The sequence below is a fragment of the Thermobia domestica genome, chromosome 13 (genome assembly GCF_964235325.1).
Source record: "Thermobia domestica chromosome 13, izTheDome1.hap1.1, whole genome shotgun sequence".
Taxonomy (NCBI): Eukaryota; Metazoa; Arthropoda; class Insecta; order Zygentoma; family Lepismatidae; genus Thermobia; species Thermobia domestica.
In genome coordinates, this window is record NC_137466.1 from 122,128,152 (window position 1) to 122,149,401 (window position 21,250).

Consider the following 21,250-nt stretch of genomic DNA (forward strand, 5'->3'; position numbering starts at 1 on the left):
TTTAATGACTTGCCCTCCGCCCCTAACTTATTCATGCCCCCCCCCCAAACCTCTGTGGCTGGTTTCGACCCTGGGAGAAAATAGAAGTATACTGAAGAAAATTTGGAAAAGAAGAGGTAGATGATTGGACATATTAAGAGACATGAAGGAGTTCACACTATTAGTTAAGGAGGGAATAGCAGAAGATGATACCGAGACTGCGATCGACACATATGGATCAAATGATACAAGATGTCCAAAACAAAAAGTAAACGAAAATAAAGTCGCTCAGAACAGCGAAGAGTGGAAAGCTTTGTCAACCACTTTAAAGATTGCTGACCTCTCAAACCCAAGAAGAGGACTGTTGTCCAGGTACCTTATCCAAATGATTTCCCTGGATTTTATATTGGTAGAATTTTATTTCCGTTGATGAGATGATGTAGATAATTCAAATGTTATTTCTCAACTGCAATATGGCTTACTTGTCTCTTTAAAAGCTGGAAGGAAAAGGTGCGAAGTGTATTAGAAAAGTAAAAGGCTGGCAACGATGTGCACAAATCAACAACGCTGCTATCTCCACTCTCACATAGTAGTTAGTTAACCCTTGCTGCTGACTCAGTATAAATTTGAACTTGTTCCAGTTGTTATATAATTGTTGAGAGTATCTGAAGGAAGCTGTGATTGAAAATGGATCGGCAAAAGTTTGAAACATTGTGCCATTTAATAAAAGCTTGGCGAATCCATTACTGTGACTTACAAAAACTTACGAGAGCTTATGAAGAAAACTACCTATCAAGGCCACAAGTGTTCAGATGGCACAAGTCCTTTTTAGAAGGCCGAGAACAAGTGGAATAGGAACCTCGTGCGAGAAGAACGTTAACCTCAAAAATGGATGACAATGTAAAGAGTGAATTCTCTTGCAAGGTCGGATCGTCGATTGACGGTGAGAATGATCAATCATGAGTTAAATTTGAACATGTTTACCGTTCATCAAATTTAACAAAGGATTTGGACATGAGAAGAGTGTGCGCTAAGACGGTTTCAAAGAACCATGTCGCACAGCAGACTCCATTAATTAACTTTTGTCAGGGAAAAAAAAAAAAACTTTCCTGTGGTTCTTCAACGCATTATTCGCTAGATTTCAGTCCCTGCGACTTTTTATTCCTCTTGCTAAAAATAAATAAATAAACAAAAAATAAAAAATGAACGGGCACTATTTTGGTACTTTGAATAATATCCAGAAGAGTGTAACCGATGAGCTGGAAGGTATTCCAGCGTGAAACTTCCAGCATTGCTAGGAAGAATGAAAATAACACCTCCATTGCTGTGTTGCTGCCCACGGGAACTATTTTGGAGACATTCTCGATTTGTAAAAATAATAATATTCATTGTAATAAAAGAGTTCATTACTTTTCTAACAATCTCGTATATACTAGAATCTCAAAAATAATACTAGAGAATTATTATTATCTTTTCGTAAGTTCTGAATCTAGTATATAGAAAAAGTGGAAGGAAAACTTCAACTAATTCTGGGAACCTGATAAATATTTACAACAAGTTCGGGCGAACCAGCTGAATGACATCACTGCATACAGTGCCGATAAAGTCTACTGCTATCTTTTCAATACTAAAAACTAAGACTTTGAAGGAGGATTCATTTCACTTTTAAAAATATAGTGAGAGATTTATTGCATGATTTGGTTGGTTGGTAGGTTGGACTTTGGTTGGTAGGTTTTCAGCACCGAAGCTATATGAGACATAAACCTACAGTTTAAGGGAAAGCCAACCCACTGTAATGCGTTCAAATTTCAAAGCTCTCCCACCAGGAATCGAACTTGGAATCCTTTGCACCGAAGGTGTGGGCTAGCCATTAGGTCAGTAGGAATGCCGGCATGATCTTGTGTACGGACCAATAACTGTAGTATATTAAAAGCTTACTAGTTTTATACTCTTAATTTTGTTACAGTAATAAAAAATATAGATAGTACACTACTACAGCATTTGCAGCTTTGAATCCTATTTACAAGCAGCATACCTATAACGGATAGAAATTATCACTAAACTTGAAACTTCTTTTGAGTTCCCTCATAGTTAACGGATTAGCGTACGTGTCTTTGGCATGGAAGACCCCGCGTTCAATTCCCAGTGGAAGCTCATGTGGTTCGAGTTTCACATTAAGCTTTAGGTTCACGTCTCATATAGCCTCGCTGCTGAAAGGATTGCTAAACTGAACATCAGATCAGATCAGATCAATTCTAAATATAAGTTCAGCGGCTCGTTCAGTTGCGAGGCTGTACGAGACGTGGATCTCCAGCTTAATGGAATAGGAAATTTATTATCTTTTTTTAATTGAGAGGGGGGTTGAACAGACCCTTTATTTTTCACTTATCTTTCTGAAACACTGTTCATAAGGGATAATTGCGAAGCTCAAAGAAAATAGCTTCCTTCCTTTTAAATATTTACGAAAATTATCGTGAGATTATATTTTTTTTAAAAAAAAATTGTTGGGAAGGTAATCTATATAATATGAGGAGTCTAAATTTACCGCTCATTCTTACCTGATTTCAATCCCAAGCACAAGGGATTATGGAAACAAGTCAAAGAAAATATACACAATATAGTACCAAAACCAAACAAGTTTTATATAAGTCATCGTGGAACTCTTAAAAACAGAGGGAAGGGAGAGTAATACCGCTACGTTATTTTTTGCTGATTTCAGCACCACGTAGGGTACACAATTGGGAAGCCTTAACCAAAATGACATATTAAACCTTAACCAAAATTTATTGTGCATGGCTGATTACCCAGAGACTTAATTAAATATTTTTTTGAACATTTAATATCCTGTTTATAAAATTTTAACCCGAGCGGGCCAATATGAAACAGTGATGTTAAAAAAAAAAAAAAAAAAAAAGTTTATCTTCTTGCTAAAGAGGAACATAATCATGGAACTTTATAATGTTATGATAGATGTCAGGTTTGCTTGCGCATAGAATAATTGATCTATCTTGTGCTGCCATCTGTGAATATTAACGTTAAGTAATGCAGCATAGCGCTCGGCGCAGTGTAAAAGGTAATCATTATAGTGATAACATGTCAAATTCTTAGTCTACAGAATGTTGCGGTGATTTATAAATTATGTAGGAAGATTAAGAATTCTATGGGTTTGTGATTGGTTAATAGAGAATTAGGAGTTGACCGTATGTAGAAAATTTATTACTCTTCAGTGGTATTATTTAGTTTCTCTCTCTCTCTCTCTCTCTCTCTCTCTCTCTTTGGTAATTTTGACTTGTTTCCTTTTCTGTTGTTTCAACATAGGGTCATATTCTGATTGCCTATGAATCATATGATAGTAATAATTAACGGTAGTGTTAAATTGTATTCATTCGGCACAGCCTCCTCTAAATTAAAATTAGTATATTTGGCTTGTAATCGAGTCACCACGAGCAACGTCTACACGGTAATATTGCGCATATTAGGAATTTCACAACTCCCTTTCGATATTTCTTTGTATGTTCTGTTAGTTATTGAATATTTATTTTGTTGTAGTTTATCAGTTATTGTTATAACAAATTGTTAGATATCGAAAGGTGGATTTATCTTCAAATTCCGGTTCCTGCAACTAAAACTCCAGCCAGGTACATTAGACCTAATCACTAGGCCTGTAGTCATGCCCGTGCTGGCCCACCGGGACATGTCCCGGTGCGCCCTCCGAAACATCACATTATATATAAAGGTACATTTTTTAATAATAAATTCTTACGCTTATTATTGGTAAAGAACCCATGATAAGTACAGTGCGATCTTTACATAAGACGCCCTTGCGAAAACACGTCAAAGATAAACGGTTTCATTTATTCTTCTGTATGGCACAGTTCTGTACCATGAATACATAGTGTTACTGTTGGTAAAGAACTCACGAAGGGTACAGTGCGCCCTTTACGTAAGGCGTCCTTGTCATGTGATTATTCCTACGTGTTTTAGAGCGGTATTGGAATAATCAGTGCCTATTGTATTTCTAAAATATAGCTATATTGATTTATTAGTATATATTTAGCTTCATTTTGTTTGACAAAAAAAAAAAAAAAAAAAAAAAAACTTACAAGAACTAAAAAATGTTTTTCTAGTAAAGAAGTTTTCACAGTTTAGCTATTTACGTTACTAAACAAACTTTGAATTTTAATACATAAAATGGCGCCCGTATATATTTAGGGTGTAACTTAATTAACATAAACTTCAGGAGGTGACACCTGACACGGATATAAAACGAAAAGTACACACCAACCTGAGTGTAAAAATGCCTCCTTTTGGCACCTTGACCACACGAAAATTTGTCGTAAAAATTTAAGAACAGCTATAGCTCAAGAATAAAACATCGGATCGAAGTCGGGTAAAAGACAATGTTCATTATTTTTAGTCATATATCCCATTAGTGTACAGTGGCGACGCAAGGGTGCTTCCCAAAGAAACTGGAGTATTCCATCGACTATTTTATCAAACGTTAAATGAGGGCAATGAACAACTATCAAGTACAAGATTTCGTTCAAATTAGAACACTTTGAATTCGAAAGAAAGAGATATACACAGGTATGATTGATTTATTTCGTCTCAGCACAGAATAAACTCTCGGGAGAATAATATAAACGAAAAGAATTCTTTAACGTATCACAGTTATATTTTCTAGGCTATTGATAACGGATGATAAATGAACGGCTTCCTGTCCAAGTTACAAGTCTGTGAAGATGGAAAAAATAACTTTGATCCATACTAGGTTTAAAAAGATCGTGCATAGGACAGTCAGGCGGTATGTAAAGAAACATAACATTTAGTATTCAAAAATACAAAAATCATATGTGATCAACGAGTGTACAAAGGATTTTCCAGATACATATTGGGCGAAAGTAAGCTGCATTAAAGGATTGCCTCCTCGTAATATGTAATTCCGTGGAATATGATACTTCTGTGCACAGAAGCAACAAAAATGGATGAAACACGACATGTTATACACGTTGCATAATGATACAAAGAAATGCTCTGGAACAGTATACTTAATTTATCCGTTAGGTAAATCTTCTTCCAGGGATACTTTCGAAGGGCTTTTCCTCTCTCTTGGAGTTGGAAAAACGCCCCTTAATCCTGACCTACGAAAACCTACATTCCTATTGTGAATATACCAAAATAGTGTCGTAGTGTAGCTCACTTATATTTTGATTTTGTCACTGGTGGAACAATTTTTTTTTTAGAAAAAAAATTGTTTCTAGAAGAAAACACATGCAACAAATGGTGAAAAATATTTTTTCGACGTTCTCTATGTACTTAGGAGGTGGATGAAATACCAACACGGAGGAAAGAGAATGTGGCACTTTTGCTTAGACGTAGCAGCACTTATGGAATTATCGTCCCTTCTTTGCCTCTTGCAAGTGGCTCGCGGAAGGCTGCATTGCAGTTTTGATGTGGATGGCATAAATTGGCGTGGCTGTGTTATAGTAGGCATCTGACGCAACTTGTGAGTGTTATACAGTGTCCGATGCTCTGATGTTACGTGTGAAATTGCTGTATAACAGGATAGGAAGTGTTGCGTATGACGGTAGAGTGTAGTATCCAGGTATTCACGTCATGTAAAACTGTAGACGTTGGTGTTTAAGTAAAATTAATTTTGTTAATCTGTGTGTGCCCGCGCAACGGCAGTTTACTCTGTCCACGAGCTGGCAGATATGTACCTCATTTACGGAAAGTAAGGAGAAATATCCCAGAGGCAAGGCGTTTATATCGTAACCATCGCCCTCATAGGAGAGTAAGTTTCCCTATATTTTTTTCCACGCCTCCACATTCGCCTTCGGGAAATAGGGTCTCTTCAATTTCCCCTACATGAAATCGGAGGAAAATTGCACCATGTGGACAGTTGAATTTGAACACAGCGTACTGGGAATGATCAAAGATCGTCCAGAAACTAGCAGTAGCCATGTGTACGGCGTAGAAATCCCACATGCAACTCTAGTGAACGATCAGCAGAGAGATTAATGTGAGCGCGCGGTGCAGTATGGTAGGTCATTTTGTGGTAGGACTTTATTAATTACTGGCCTGCCTGTGTGGGAGTGCGTATAATTTATTTTTACGTAATGTTCTCCAAAAATTGTTAGAACATGTTCCCTTGAACATAAGACAGCAGGTGTGATTCCAGCATGACAGTGCACCTGCTCATTTTGACAGGTATATGCAGGCCTACTTAAATGAAAGATTCCCAGGTAGTTGGATTGGAAGAGATTGACTTGTGTTATGATCACTTCTTTCACCCTACCTCACGCCTCTTGATTTCTTATTTGGGGCGTTATGAAACGCCTTTTGTACGCAACACTAGCCACGACAGCAGAAGAACTTATTGCTCGAGTTACAATAGCAACGGCATTCTCCTCCGAAATTTCAAGTGTGTCTGACCGCACGCAGAAAAATTTGCTTCGGCAATGTCATCTTTGCAATGCGGTCAACGGTTGACAATATCAAACTGTGAACAGTTATTCTTCACAGCTGTTTCGTGTACACTTACGTTTGATAAAATACTCCAAGGAATACTCCAGTTTCTTTGGGAGTCACCGTTGCACCGCCACTGCACTACATCAGATTGTATACTAATGGAATCTACGACTAAAACTAAAATGAAATCTTTGAGTTTTACGTCCCATGGTTATGCCGGTTAGGCTAAAGGAGACGGTGATGATGAGTAATGAATGAAATGGTGGAATGAAGAAAGTGGGAGGAAACGGGAGAACCCCGAGAAGACCACGCACACGGTGTTTGTCCACCACAAAGTTCACTTATAGGGGGGTGGGATCGAACCCGGGGCCCCAAGCACCAGAGGTGAACGCTCTACCACTGAGCCACCGCGGCCCCAACGACTAAAAATATTGGATATTCCCTTTTGCACGATTTCGATCCGACATTTTGTTCTCGAGTATGGCTGCTGTTGCATTTTCTCGAAAATTTTCGGGTGGTCATAGCTTAGAGGCATTTCTACACCCAGGTTAGTCTATACTTTTCGTTTTATCTCCGGTGTCAGGAATCACCTCCCGACGTTTAGTATATTAATTAAGTTACACAATATATATATATATATATTCATTCACGTTTGTATGAGCGCCCTTTTGGTAGACTTGTCCACCGCCCTCGTTAGTGACCCAGCACGGGCCTGCCTGTAGTGCTGTAAGCACCCACCAGCGCCATTACAAGGTGAACCTCGAAGACTCTACTTCATCACGACCTGCGTAAGTATAAACGAATGTCAAGTGTCTCGGATGAAGTGTGGTTGACCAAATCCAGAGGGTTCTTTTATACGAAACGTCGAAATGTGATCCGCATGCCTTTCATATTTCCTTGTCTGCATGTTTCATGTGTCTGTTTGGTACAATAAAATAAGCTTTGGGCTTGTCTCAATAATCCGAATTAGATTGTGGAAACTAGAATAATAAAATCTTCCTCCAACTGCAGACAAAATAATATAAATAGGAAATGATAATATGTTGTGAAGCACCGCGTGTTCATTTAGAAGTCCTGAGTCCAACTAAATAAGCAAATCCCCGTTCTTTTTTCTTAACAAATAGAACAGCAGAATTATATGCGCTTTCAGCGGATTCAATCACACCTCTTGATCCAACAAAATGTTAAGTTGTTCTCTTATTTTTGGTCATGAATTAAATGGAACACGACAACGAACTTTATTAAATGCCGTATGTGATGATAGTTCTATGATGTTCAGCTTTTTCTTGAAGTCTTCCTAAAGAATTCTCAGTCCAACAAAGACAAAGGCAAAAAATTGATAAGCGAAGTTAATGAATGTTCTTGTTAATGTCAAGTTGTACAGTGATCTGCATGTCTTCTTCGAGTTAAGTCTCGAACCCAGAGCATTTTCAAGATCTATACTCTCGAATACCTCAAAACTACCGTTTTTACTCACGTGTCATCTCCAAGCGCGTTCTTGTTGGCTATTACATTCCATCCACTTGAAGCGTAGGCCTGGGACTTATTGAACCCAGATGTTCTCACAGTCTTAGAGATAAGTGAGAACAATGCACTATTGTTCACATGTATAAAGAAAATTGAGAAAAAGCGTTTCACTGCTCAAAAATATATTCCAATGCACAGAAAATCGTTTTAATGAATCAATTACACTTGCACTATTACTCATATGTGTAAATAAAATTAAGAAAAAGCTTTTTAATGCACACAAATATTTCAATGTACAGGTAATCGTTCCAATGAGCCAATAAGCCAATTTCACAAAAATAAAGGTGATATTCAATATAACACAACATGTGACTATTACATACTTAACTACTATTTCTTTAGGCATGTTTTTAGTGTCTGTGACCGTACCTCCTACATGTACAGATTTTGTATGTTTAAATAACGTTTCTTTAATAAAGAAGTATCCTCAAAGAAATTACCACAGAAAGAACAGAGAAGAGTTGACGTATCCTGAGATGGGTAAGATTTGTATTGTTGAGGCTGATTTACTAGAAGAAATGATTTTAAGGGAAGGATGTTTGAAGGATATCATCTCCTGGGGTTGACTTCTTGTGATAAAACGTTTTAGGACTACAGACACATCTTTACCCTTCTGATTGTGTAATTGCCCATTAATACAGTAATACAAATTTTCCTTTGAGTTTTTGTAATGCTTACTTGGGTTTTGTCATAAGCCTTATTTCCCAAATGCTGTGTTCTGTTAACTTATGCAATTTGTAACAACAGTTTTTCTACTTGTCGCACTATTGTTGTACTTGCAATATGTTGACTGTTATTTGGACTGATTCTTACTTTACTTTGATGACTTGTTCTCTTGCTGGCGCGATCTCTTCATATGTGTCATTTATCGAACTAAATCTTGAAGATTCAGCTGTTCGTTCGTTTTTTAACTTCGAAATTGCAGATTTTCAAGATTTTAAATTGCTTGCTTCTCTTTGTTATTCCCGTCCTTTTACCTCTGCTTTAGTCTTTTTAACTTTTACCAAAGCAGAAACTGATTCCCCAGTCATTTTAAAACACTCGTGTTCCAACCCGTTCTAAAAATAGGAATGTAATGTACAGACTAGGTTTGTGATAATATTTTCTTCTGTTACTGTGTCATCAAAACATTTAATTAATAATAGATATGTGCATAGTCAAAACTAGTTAACGACTCATTTCGCAATTATCTTCAATATCTAAATAAAGAGTTGGTTTTAAAAATTCTTTAATGATACCATCATTTAATTAGTCATCTGGCAACTGAAAAATGTCTTTACGCTTAAAAAATAACTACTCTTTGCAGATTTTTTTCCGTAAGTTCTGTAGACTATCACCTTACACACTATTCCTCGCGACAACATACTGAGCAACTTAGACATGCTTGAGGCAACTAACCCCGCATTCACAATTTACCCTCTTTGAAACCCAACGCGAGCTCACATTTTGCACCACAACCCTCTACCCCACCTGATGTACTATAGACTATCCCTACTACCAATAACAATGGCTAGGCGCCGCACACGGATCCTCAGTTACCACCTGACAGATCTTATGTGTTGCAAACTGTAGATGTGTCCATTATTTTATAAGCATATGTGCATATATAATATTAATTTAGGAGATTTCAGTTTTTATAGTCCGAACTCTTTGTACTACATACAAAAAGAGATGCTTCAAACTAAGCACATGGATAAATGTGCCATACATATTCATTCTTAAGTACAGAAGGTTGTTCGGTTTATACCGGACTGATTTTAAAGAGTACTCATCTTACACCTCACCGCCATCATGGTGTTCTATTGAACTCTCAGTACTGTAGATTATCAATCGACATCAAAGCTTCCATTGCGAGGCACGGGCGAAAGAATTCGATCCCACTTCTAACTGCAAGCTTTTCAAAGACCAGCGAGTATACGTCGACGCCGATATTGGAGACTTCTTTTCAACAGGCCACAGCCGCAGAAATACATTAGATAGCATTAGCGCTCTTTACAGAAAAGTTTTGAAACGGACTGCACAAATTCCTGATTCCCGTTCCATTTCCGCATAGAAAAGCACAATGTTCCGGCGGTATAATTTGAAGCCTTTTCCACATGGATCCTCTTGTGGTTGGCGTACAATTGTGGGAATTTCGATTCGGAAGATAGACGTAATGAATTTTTAGAAGTTTTTTGCATTCACTTCCATTTTACCTTGTGCATCAAAAATTTCCTTGTATAATTGACTCCCGAAACAATTATAAATTCTCATGAGAAACTTCCCCGGCAGTAGCAAACGAAGATACCCTTGGTATCGCTATCATTGAGTCTGTACGTGACCACCAGCAGCAAGATGTATGCATGCTTCATCCACTGGAATGACTGCCTGCCATTTGGATCCCGCTAAGTGCTTTCTATAGTTTCCTACAGTTTGTTTTCCATTTTGTAATGTGGTACGCAAGAAAGAGGTGTAAGCGGGATTACGGACGCTCCTCAGCGGCAGCGGCTTACGAATAAATGTGTTTTCAGTTGAAGATCTCAAATTCAATCGCAAGCTCATCGCACATTGGGTCAGTGGAGTTTTCTGACACACCAATAGGCACATTAAAACAATAAGCACAAAAGGCTGCCCACAAGGCTCGATACTCGGGCCCTTAATATGGGATGTTACACTACAGCCATGTTTAAATTACTTAAATAATATGCAAGAAACAATCGGTGTTGTGGGTTATGCTGATGATCTGGCAGTTGTATTTTCAGCATCATCAAGAAATGAAATAGAAGCAAAAGGGAAAATAGTATTAACAGAATTAGATAATTGGTGCAAAGAGAATAAGTTAAATTTATCAGCAAGTAAAACTAAATACACGGTCTTTGGTCAAATTTTAAAGAGGGATCCAATAATAAAAATTAATGATACAAAAATTGAACACGTAAAAGAATTCAAATATCTTGGAGTATGGATTGATAAAAAATTAAACTTTCATAAACATATAACAGAAATAACAGAAAAAGCAAAAAAGGTAGCCAACAAATTACTAACAGTTGCAACAAAGGATTTTAGATTGGACAAGAAGATTTTCAAGTTATATAACAAGACGATATTAATGGCAATCTTACAGTACTGCGTGGGCATATGGGGACACCGAATTTTTATGAATACTAAACTAAAAGAAACATTGACAAGAGTACAGAGACTTATTTTAATAAGGATAAATAACATAATGAAGACAATCCCAGCCGAAGTACTGCAATTACTTACATATGAAGAACCGATACATCTCCAAATATTAAGAAAATGTATCAAGACTTGGATCCAAAATAAAGAAATGACGAAGATATTGGAAATCACAGGAGAAATACCAAGCTTCGATGAAGATATTGAAAGAATCATCCGAACAAAATGGGAAGAAGAATGGAAAAATTCCAGGAAAGGTGCCAGGACTAGAAATATTATACCAGATTTAAAAACAAGAGAAAGGATGGGAAATATAAGTAAAGATGTGATAGAATATATATCAGGACATGGACCATTTAAAACACATTATAAAAGACTAAACTTACGAAACGATGATAAATGCTTTTGTGGCGATCTTCACACTCCGGACATGTTTTCTGGTCTTGCGACAGATATATAACAAACAACACAATAAAAGAAATAAGGAATGAACTGAAACAAGATAGTATAAAAACGATCATAGAAGAAGAACAAAAACTAGAAAAATTTAGTACTCTGGCTAGGCATGTTTTGGAAAATCTTTGGAAAGAAAGACGAGAAGAAAGAGGAAGAAGATAAATTTTGTGTGATACAATAAAAATAGAAATAAAATTAAATAAATTTGATATCAAATAAAAAAATCAGCTCTGAGGAAGCCAAGAGCTAAAAACTTTATCTGTTTAGTGTTTTAGTGTTAGTGTAGTGTTGTAGTGCAGAATGTGTAGTGTTTGTGTTCTGTCAAGAGGCAAAATTCAAGTCTGGATAAAAAGTAAATAAACAATAAAGATAAGTTAATATGAGAAAATTTTGGGGAAATCTGGAGTACCGATTTCCTAATAAACGAGAAGGAAAATTTTGTTTTTACTATCATAACTATCATTTTTATATATTATATTAATATTTTTTTATTTTTAGTCTCGTTTCAGCTCTGTCTCTTTTCAGGTTTTATGTCTGTGATCGTCTGTGTATGTACTTTTGTAAAAAAAAAAAATAATAATAATTGTAATAAATATAAATAGTAATTTTTTTTAAAAAAAAAGAAGAAAATAAGGCATGGTTTATATAATTAGGCACCATGCCATAAAACAGAGCCTCACCTCAAATCTGTCGAGGACGAAAGCCGAATAGCAGAGAGAGAAAAAAATGAAATAAAAGAGTATATGAGAGAGAGAAAAAAAGGCAGAGGCAAGTTGCGACTGCCCTATAATAAGACCGTAAGAAATCGGCCAAAGCAGGGAGAAGTGGAGGCTTAAAAGAAAGAAAGAAAAAAAAAAAACACCAATAGGCGGATCCCCTGCAGTACTTTAGATGTTACTTTCCTTGAAACTTCTTGCTAGTGCTTTCCTTGGGTGACTGTTTTACCAAAGACTCGTAATTTGTGTAACGGACCACAATAGTTTTCACAGTAGTCACTCCGAGTGTAAACTCATTCCCCTAACATTATTGAGTGTAAACTCATTCCCCTAACATTATTTCACTATGTATATGTAGGGAAAACGAACATGGAAAGGGGCCCTGACATACCCTTACCAGTAATTTTTTAATTTAGCTGTAATTTGACGATACGCAACCACCAGTAACTTCAGACACACTACTTTGACAGCAGAGGCATCGTTCTAGAGTAATTCTCCAGATGACAGTGGAGTTTCTACTTCGGTCCGATATAAACAGAACAACCTTCTGTATCATAAGGGTGCTACTTTAGAAGCAGGAGGAAAATGCCATAATTATGTGTGGTTCGTTGTTCTGTTGTTAGATGCAAAATTAATCCTAGTTTTAAAGTGATATATCCGGTTAGTATATAACTGAATGCTCTAACCCTCTACTTGCCCCACTGCTACAGATATTGTTTACCAGGACATGAACAGGGAGTAAAAATTTCCTCAAAATAATTGGTTTTACACAGTAGACTATTATTTTAATTTAATGCTAACCTAGCACGTAATACTGAAGATCAACAAACGATATTCGAATATCGATTAATATATGAAATAGTCATTTTAATACATTGCATAGCATGTAATACCAGTAATAAGACAATTTACAATTCATGGTCAAATATTGATCTATATCTAAGATGAAGCTAGCCTGGCTAATATTCTCATATATCCTTTATGTTAATTTATATGTCGTGTCGTCGAAACATTTCAGTAGGATGTTGCACTATATCTCGACTTAATGAAATAATTTTTATATAAACTTCTTTCAGCAGTTACAGCAACTGGTAGTTCTAAATTCTAACAAAAACAAGTACTAAATTCTAATGAAAATGAAATAATAAAATTAGCTGACCTAACCGTTCAATAAGCGTGTAGCAAGAAAAATTTGGTCCTTACATATTTGGTTCATTTCCTCTTATATATTCCTTTTTACAATTTTCATAGTATTTTTTTTTTTTTTTTTTAATTCCGATCAACGCAAATAATTTTTACTCTACAAGTATTTGCTACGAATATAAAAGTGCGAACTCTTGTATAGGAAGATGCAAATGAAAAACATTGAATATCATACACGAGAAGTTTTTAAGCTTACGAATTTTGGCATAGTTGTAAAAAATAACGAAATAATTCCACTGTACTTGAGATTGTGAGAAACACGAAGATGCATGCAATAGAGCTAATTCAGAACATTTACTGTAATTCTCATGTCAAGTTGCTCAATAAATATCAAGCATCTAGAGGATACTGTACTCTTCATGTTCACAGTTCCGATGATTACTTTCTTCACTGTTATTTTTTGCCGAATAATTTCCACATAAATGTACATACATATTATTTTGACCAAAGCTCCTGAAATTAATTATGTACTAACTTTCAGACATACCTTGTACACTACTTCCTAAATGACGCATATTTCATACCTTAATAGTATCTTTAAAATAAAGTTCATTTGTGTCGTCACTTATGTTTTAAGTCTTAACTGCGCTTTTTTTTTTTTTGGTAATAATCTAATAACAAACAATACAAAGCTTTTTGAAACTAAGTAATTCAATATATACAAGATGCTATGAAGTATACTACAAATGGTTTCATATTGCGCAGAAATTTTGAGTGTCCAACTGCACACTTTATTTGACCTTTAAGAATAAACATGGAAAAAGTTATGAGTTCATCTAATATCAGTTTGGTAGATACTATCTAGTTTCTCCCGGGTGTAAGGTGAGTTCCTTTACTATCTAATTTCCTTACTAATTTTTTATACTCTTTATTGTCATCATTTATTTACTAAAATTAAAAGAAATGGCAGCGAATGTTATGAAAACTCTATTATGAAGTCATATTGTCCTTCTTCAAGTCGCGAAAATTGTGTTCCAATCATCCATTTACTGAGCTGCTATCAAGTCAGCAAACCGTATCGTAAGGTATACGGTTTTGAAACACTGCAGAAAGTTAATATTAACATTTAGCAGAGAAAATTAACATAAATTAAAAATGTGGTTGAATTTTATGACAAATTATCATAGTTGTCAAAACACTATAAAAAAAAAAAAAAATAAAAGGTAATATTAAAATGTTACAATATTGCAAGTTTTGCAATCTCTAGTATTTACAAAACTCTGCAATCTAAAATAGACATTAGTTTCAAATACGTAATTCTTGAGTAGTATATCACAATTAACTTACAGATATACTTGTTAACAATAACGAACTTCTTCGGGATCATCTTATACTACAGAATCTTTCATTTGAAAACTATCATTCACTCTGTATCAAAAATGTAAAAAGTTATATTTACTTGAACCTAACTACAAATTATGCTGGGCTTATGACATCCAATCTTCATATTAGCACAGAAAATTAGACATTGGTCCATTGTTCTGTTGAATAACAGTATGATTACATAGGTGCCAGATGTAACTAGTTGAGAACGCTCGAAGAGCATTTCCAGAACTAACTTAAAAAGAATTATTTTTTTCGACATTCGTATGAAATTGTATATTAAATTTATTTGATTAAATTCAACAGATAACAAAATATAGATAATAATATTAATATAAATTATAATTGTAATAAAAATAATAACTAATGACGCAATAATTATTGAATTAATAACTGGTATTGGTATTGAATCAATATTGGTATTGATCAACACCAATATCATCTCTCTACGACTTACGGTTCCTGAGATCTATGACTTAAATCTCCCGAAATCGGAACTTTTCTGGACCAATATCTCGCGAACGGTAAGAATGACGCGAAAAATTCCATCCCTTTCTTCAGATAGTTTCTGATGCTCCATCAAATGGAGGGCTCAAAATTGAAAAATTCGCAAATATACACAGATGATATATATATATATATATATATATATATATATATATATATAATATGAATTTTAAATTAATCATTTATTGTACATTGAATAGGATTACTTTGCTATCCTTGGACAAGTGAATGATGAGTAAGGATAAATATTCCACCAAGACACTCAGAGAAAAGATATCGCTCGGTAGAAAGCAACAATACAACTTTAACATTAGGTAATAAAATAATATAAATCTGTTAGCATCGTCTTAAAAGAACAAAATAACTTTCTCCTGTCGTTCCAAACAAGACTACAAGTTGTGCTAGTACACCATCATATGGAAGTCAGAGAAAAGTAATGTGAACATTGGAGTGTAGATATGTAGGGTGTTCAAATATGAACAAAGACGTTCATGTTTATTCTTGTAAAAAGTTCAAAATAGATACGACGCATTGGTCAAACACAAGCATATTTGAAAACGATACTAGTGATAGCTGCTTCCCTTTCCTCCTGTCAGTCCTACTCATTATGTTAAAGAATGAGGTACACAGTAATACTGCGCAGAGAATTACTAAATTTTTGACAATCCATTACAGATTCAGGTGAAACTTAGGACTAGTCTCTCTGTTCAGAATGCATGATTGGTGCAAGTCATTTAGAGCAGGCTGGAAAAAGAATAATCACATTCCCGTCGACGAACGACAATAACTCGACTGTTACTGAACCACTAATTAGAGAAGCTGAAAAGCTTCAAGTGTTGGCTATGTAGAAACAATAACTATCACTATGAATTTAGCAAAGTGACTATTAGATGGATTGTTCCAGTTTTGAACCCTGAATACAGAAAAATTAGTGACAATCGAACCACTTCTGCAACGATATTAAAAAGATAAAAGCATTTTTTAAACTTTATCGTTACCTGTGATGACACATGGGTGCACTACTACATTCTAGGTCGGGGGCGCGGTGGCTCAGTGGTAGAGCGTTCACCTCTGGTGCTTGGGGGTCCCGGGTTCGATCCCACCCCGCGACGTGTGGAATTTGTGGTGGACAAACACCGTGCTCGTGGGTTTTCTCGGGGTTCTCCCGTTTCCTCCCATTTTCTTCATTTCACCACTTCATTCATTTCTCATCATCACCGTCTCCTTTATCCTAACCGGCATAACCGTGGGAGGTAAAACTTAAGTATTTCATTTTCATTTTTACATTCCAGGTCGAAGCCGGAATCTCGTGCCTTAAAAGCATGAACACTAGCCACTATATCATTAATGCAGTTTTTTTTTTTTTTTTTTTTTTTAATTCTCAAGGAGTACTGAACCTAGATTTTCCTTACAGAAAAAGTGCGATTAATGGAATCCAATTATATGATTTAAAAAGAAAAACCTGCAATTCGTTTCGAGAGAAGAGTTGTTCAGCCTTCCACTTTTCTTCAGAACAACGTTCGTCTTCACACAGTCGCTTGGACAATTTGTAAACACTACGACAAATCGGATGGAATGTCATATAGACATCTGGAAGATGAAATAAATCTCACAAGTAACACTTCGCTCCTTTGAATCCAGAATCACGGAATGCAACAAATATCCTGTAAGAGCCAGTCTTAATGACGACGCATATAGATTCCCAGCGTCAGTGAAGAATGGATTCGGGAGTTATGGGTCTGTACAGTTAACATAGGAATTCATCTCCTTGATGTACTTCCTTGACATCTCTTTCTGCTAACCTGAATATAGTGTAACGATGTGGACAAAGATACGTCATAAACGTCTGAATGTCCCAGGGTGATCCCAAGACTTACCTTTAGCAGCATATGAGTGAGTGAGTGAGTGAGAGAGAGAGAGACGGGGGGGGGGAGGCTGCGTTAGTACTTCGGATTTATGCATCATGTCTTGTAAATTTATGAAAACGAATTCCAATACGAGAAGACTCATTATGCGCTAACAAAACCACTTGGCTACTCACAAGTATGTTTTTTCAAGTTTTGTCAGAGAAAGTAAAGTTAATTTTACCACAAAAGCAAATCCCAATTCTCCGACAAACCATCCATTTTGAACAGTTCTGGTTAAGCAAACATGATTTTACTGTTTATACGTAAGACCTATAATGTTCATCTTAGACTTAACATATTTTCATTGGTAAAAATGGAAATATTGATATTTATTTCTTCTGATAAAATTTATAATTTCCTACCTAAATGGCTGTCTACAAAATATAAAATAAACATTTTGTCTTTAACACTATTTGAAGAAACTATCTGCGGAGAGTTTTTCTAATACATTGTGATATGAGACTTTAACATTCACTTATTTTGTAACTAAGGAAAACTAAACGTAAATTTCTTGCACATGGTTTCCTAACTTAAGCGTTAATGCCAGACAGTAATATAGCTACTTGTAAACCGGCTACTAGAATAAAATAATAGAAAATGTAACTTACATGTTCTCGTGAAATTCAACACTCCTGAAGTCCTAAATCTATTTTCGTAACACTACTATTTTCTGTTTACAAATTTTCAACAAAAATAAGAAAATAAATGTTACTGTTGGCCCACGAGAAACGTAAGAAGTAAAAGCAGCAGTTGGATGCTCTCCTGTATAGCCTTCACTCAGCTCTTCTCTGCTTCAGTAGCTGGGAGATGAAAGACTTGAAAAGCGGAATGAGGGAAACCACGAAAGGTACTCACTTCTTCTCCAACAGCAAAGTACAGTCTTCCTGGAACCTGACATCAGAGGTGATATGATACTAGCTGGCTTACCTAGACAGAATTTACAATGCAAGGTGTGGTAACATCATGCTATTACATCACAACTGCGTCTAATGTATCTTGTAAATAATGTCAATTTCTTTGCACAATATGAATCTAGGTAAATGAGAGCTAAACTTTTTGCGTTTATAACGAAGTTGTACTTCATGCTTAGATAATCTTCGATGTTACAATCAATATCTAGGTATAGAAGTTATAACAACACAGATTTACAGGAAAGTCTAATTTTCAATATAACATTCCTTGGTTTATCTTTAAACTTAGTACGTTTACGTAGCATTAATACTTCATTTGGTTCTAATTTTAAAATATATGAACGAATTACAATATCAAGACTATACGACAATTTATTCTTTATTCTACTTATTCAAACAAATCTGTTATTTACATGATTCGTGTTAATTCCACGATTAATCTTACAATCTTTCAATTGATTTTACTGGGTCATCCTCGGTATTATGTATTTTTTCATTACTTGCCAGAAATACGATTATTGATTTAATGCCTCTTACAACAAGACGATTGTTAGAATTAGCCCCAAAAGCATTTCATGACTGAACTCGAGGATGTGAAGCAATGTATTTGAGAAACATAAATTCTTTTTTTATGCTAATGAAATTCATTACAGCGACTTTTCATGCTAAAGAAAATACTTGGTTTAATCAGCAGATATTTTATTAATTCTTTCCGAAATTCTCAAGTAATAACAATCCGGTAACAAGTCAGAATTGACGAAACTAACGAATTTTGTAGTGTTGAAAATAATACTTCGTAACTTTTAACACAGTCATACTTTTATTTATAAATAATTTAGTTAATCAGAAAAAGTATTTTGATTAGTTAATAAAACTGAATATGGTATTTGACGAATTTTACATTTGCAATTGGAACAAATGATAAACCAAAAATGTATTACCAGAAACAATATTAATGAATATTCCCAACTTAAATCTCAAGGCTACGTATAATATTTAAATTTTGTTAGGAGTTAAATATGTTACGAATATCTACAAATTATTCCAATTTGATAATAGCTGTACAAACATGGAATAAAAAGATCTACGAACTAATATCATCTTGGGTTACTACAAGAATATCACTGTGTAAGTTCATAAATCTGAAGATACAAAATTCCTTTAATATTTAAAGTTCCAACGTCTTATTTGACTTTCATTTTGCTTCCATTTCATTCAATTCATTAATAATGAAAACTCCATATTTCAATACTACATATAACACTGAATCATTCAGAATAAGTTTACAGTACATTTTTTCTCAAATTTAAATGCAATCAAGATATTGATATACAGACGAAAAATAACATTTATACAAAAAGTATTTCAGGTATAATCGAAAATCTACTTGAAATACAATATTGTCCTGTTCTTTATCCAGTACTAAAGTTTTATTTATTTATTTGTTTGTTTATTTTTCCACTGACGTAAATTGATGGTCTTTCCAACTAAATTTGAAAGACGCCAAATAAAATTAGTTAACAAATAAAATTTGTTAGTGAACGTTTCACTAAAATACTGTATTATGTTTATGTATATAACCAGGTAATATTTGTGATAATATTACAATAACTTTTGAGGAAGTCCAACAATTAAAAATGCACAATACCGTTTACTAAGTAATCTTCAAACTTGTGCCCATAGGACATAAGAATGACCGGATGCTCTCGACTATACATTGAATACCACACAAATTATTTTTATTTCAACAAACAGTATATATACATTAAATCAAATCACAAGCTACTGTAAACTTACTCTGAATATACCATAAAAAAATCACATTGATTTTCTTTAGCATGCATTAAATCATACGGTTTTACTAATCAAAAATTAATACCACTACTGGAATAATAATATAAACAACAATATGCACACAATATAGCAAAAAAGAAAGATACAATTTTCAGTAGAAGAGACGAAGGATATCTAGTAACTGTTGAGAATATTTGATTCATGCACGCGCACACATACACACACACACACACACAGGCATCACACAGACAGAGCAGGTTTGGGCATATTAGCCTCTCTGAATATGAATAATTTGTCACTCCCACATAAATGAAGTCCAGGGCAAAATGTCTTTTCCCTCCCATTTATGAACATAAATCAGAATTAAAGTAACTGAACTGACAGTAAGGTGTTGTGATAGTTGAATTTGATGTTACTGAAATGTAGAACATTTTGCAGAAACTTCTCCACGCATTTTCCATATCAAGTATTGATTTCTACACCCAAAAATTCGATACTGAATAAAAACAAATTCAAAGACATTAATACACTGATTATTATAAACGCACTGGTAAAATTAAATAAGCTAAAAAAAAATATATGTAGTGTAATATCTGCTTTATATTTTCTTCAAAATATTGCTTTGTGCTTACCAAACTTAAAACTAAATGCTAGTGTAGCTGCTCTTGAGTATATACACTTAATGACAGAAAAATCTCTCCACTTTCTGTGAGGGTTTGAATATATATATATATATATATAGTAACGGGTTTTATTTGTTTATAGACTTTCTAACTGTAGTCCAATTCGGTTTGTGGCAAACGATCAAGAAAGGATTAGAAATTTATAGGACTATGTTCACTGGTTTAAATTCGTCTAGGGTGATATAGGCAACGCCTCAAGAAAAACAGCAAATATATACCTTACTCGTTGATTCAGTGTGGTGATTCAAGTTGTCCTCGGTTAGACGGTAATCTCGTCAATGGAATTTATTGAAAGATTGGACGATATTGAACTCACACAGGGTTATTATTAACAGGATGGGGCAACATGTCATACACCATGTGGGAGTATGGCGCTGATATGAAGTTTTTTTCCCTTCCTTTTTCAGAGTTGTGGCCTCAAGGTTTCCAGACCTGACTATACCTGACTTCTTTCTACTGGGGCGACCTGAAGGGACATGTATACAGGAACAACTCAACCACCCTGGAAATATTGAAGCAAAACATCACAACTAAATTTGCGAACATTATCAAGGAATCACTACGTTTGTCGGCTGTAACATGGAACGTGTGTTGGACTTTGCCTACAAAAATGA

At 34.9% G+C, this 21,250-nt stretch overlaps 1 protein-coding gene across 22 annotated transcripts in view; it reads right to left on the reverse strand.

Annotated features, from left to right (window-relative positions):
• The window catches only part of l(1)G0196 (inositol hexakisphosphate and diphosphoinositol-pentakisphosphate kinase), a 331,048-nt gene that overhangs the window by 204,180 nt on the left and 105,618 nt on the right, over positions 1-21,250 (reverse strand). For 18 of the 22 annotated variants that reach the window (XM_081736359.1, XM_081736375.1, XM_081736369.1 and 15 more), the window contains one exon: positions 18,104-18,139. The exons of 3 other annotated variants lie outside the window; for them this stretch is intronic. In XM_081736359.1, the coding sequence (XP_081592485.1) occupies positions 18,104-18,139 (36 nt within the window). Of the gene's footprint in view, positions 1-17,856; positions 18,016-18,103; positions 18,140-21,250 lie in introns of those variants that run through there. One more of the 22 variants, XM_081736378.1, reaches the window with a different exon arrangement.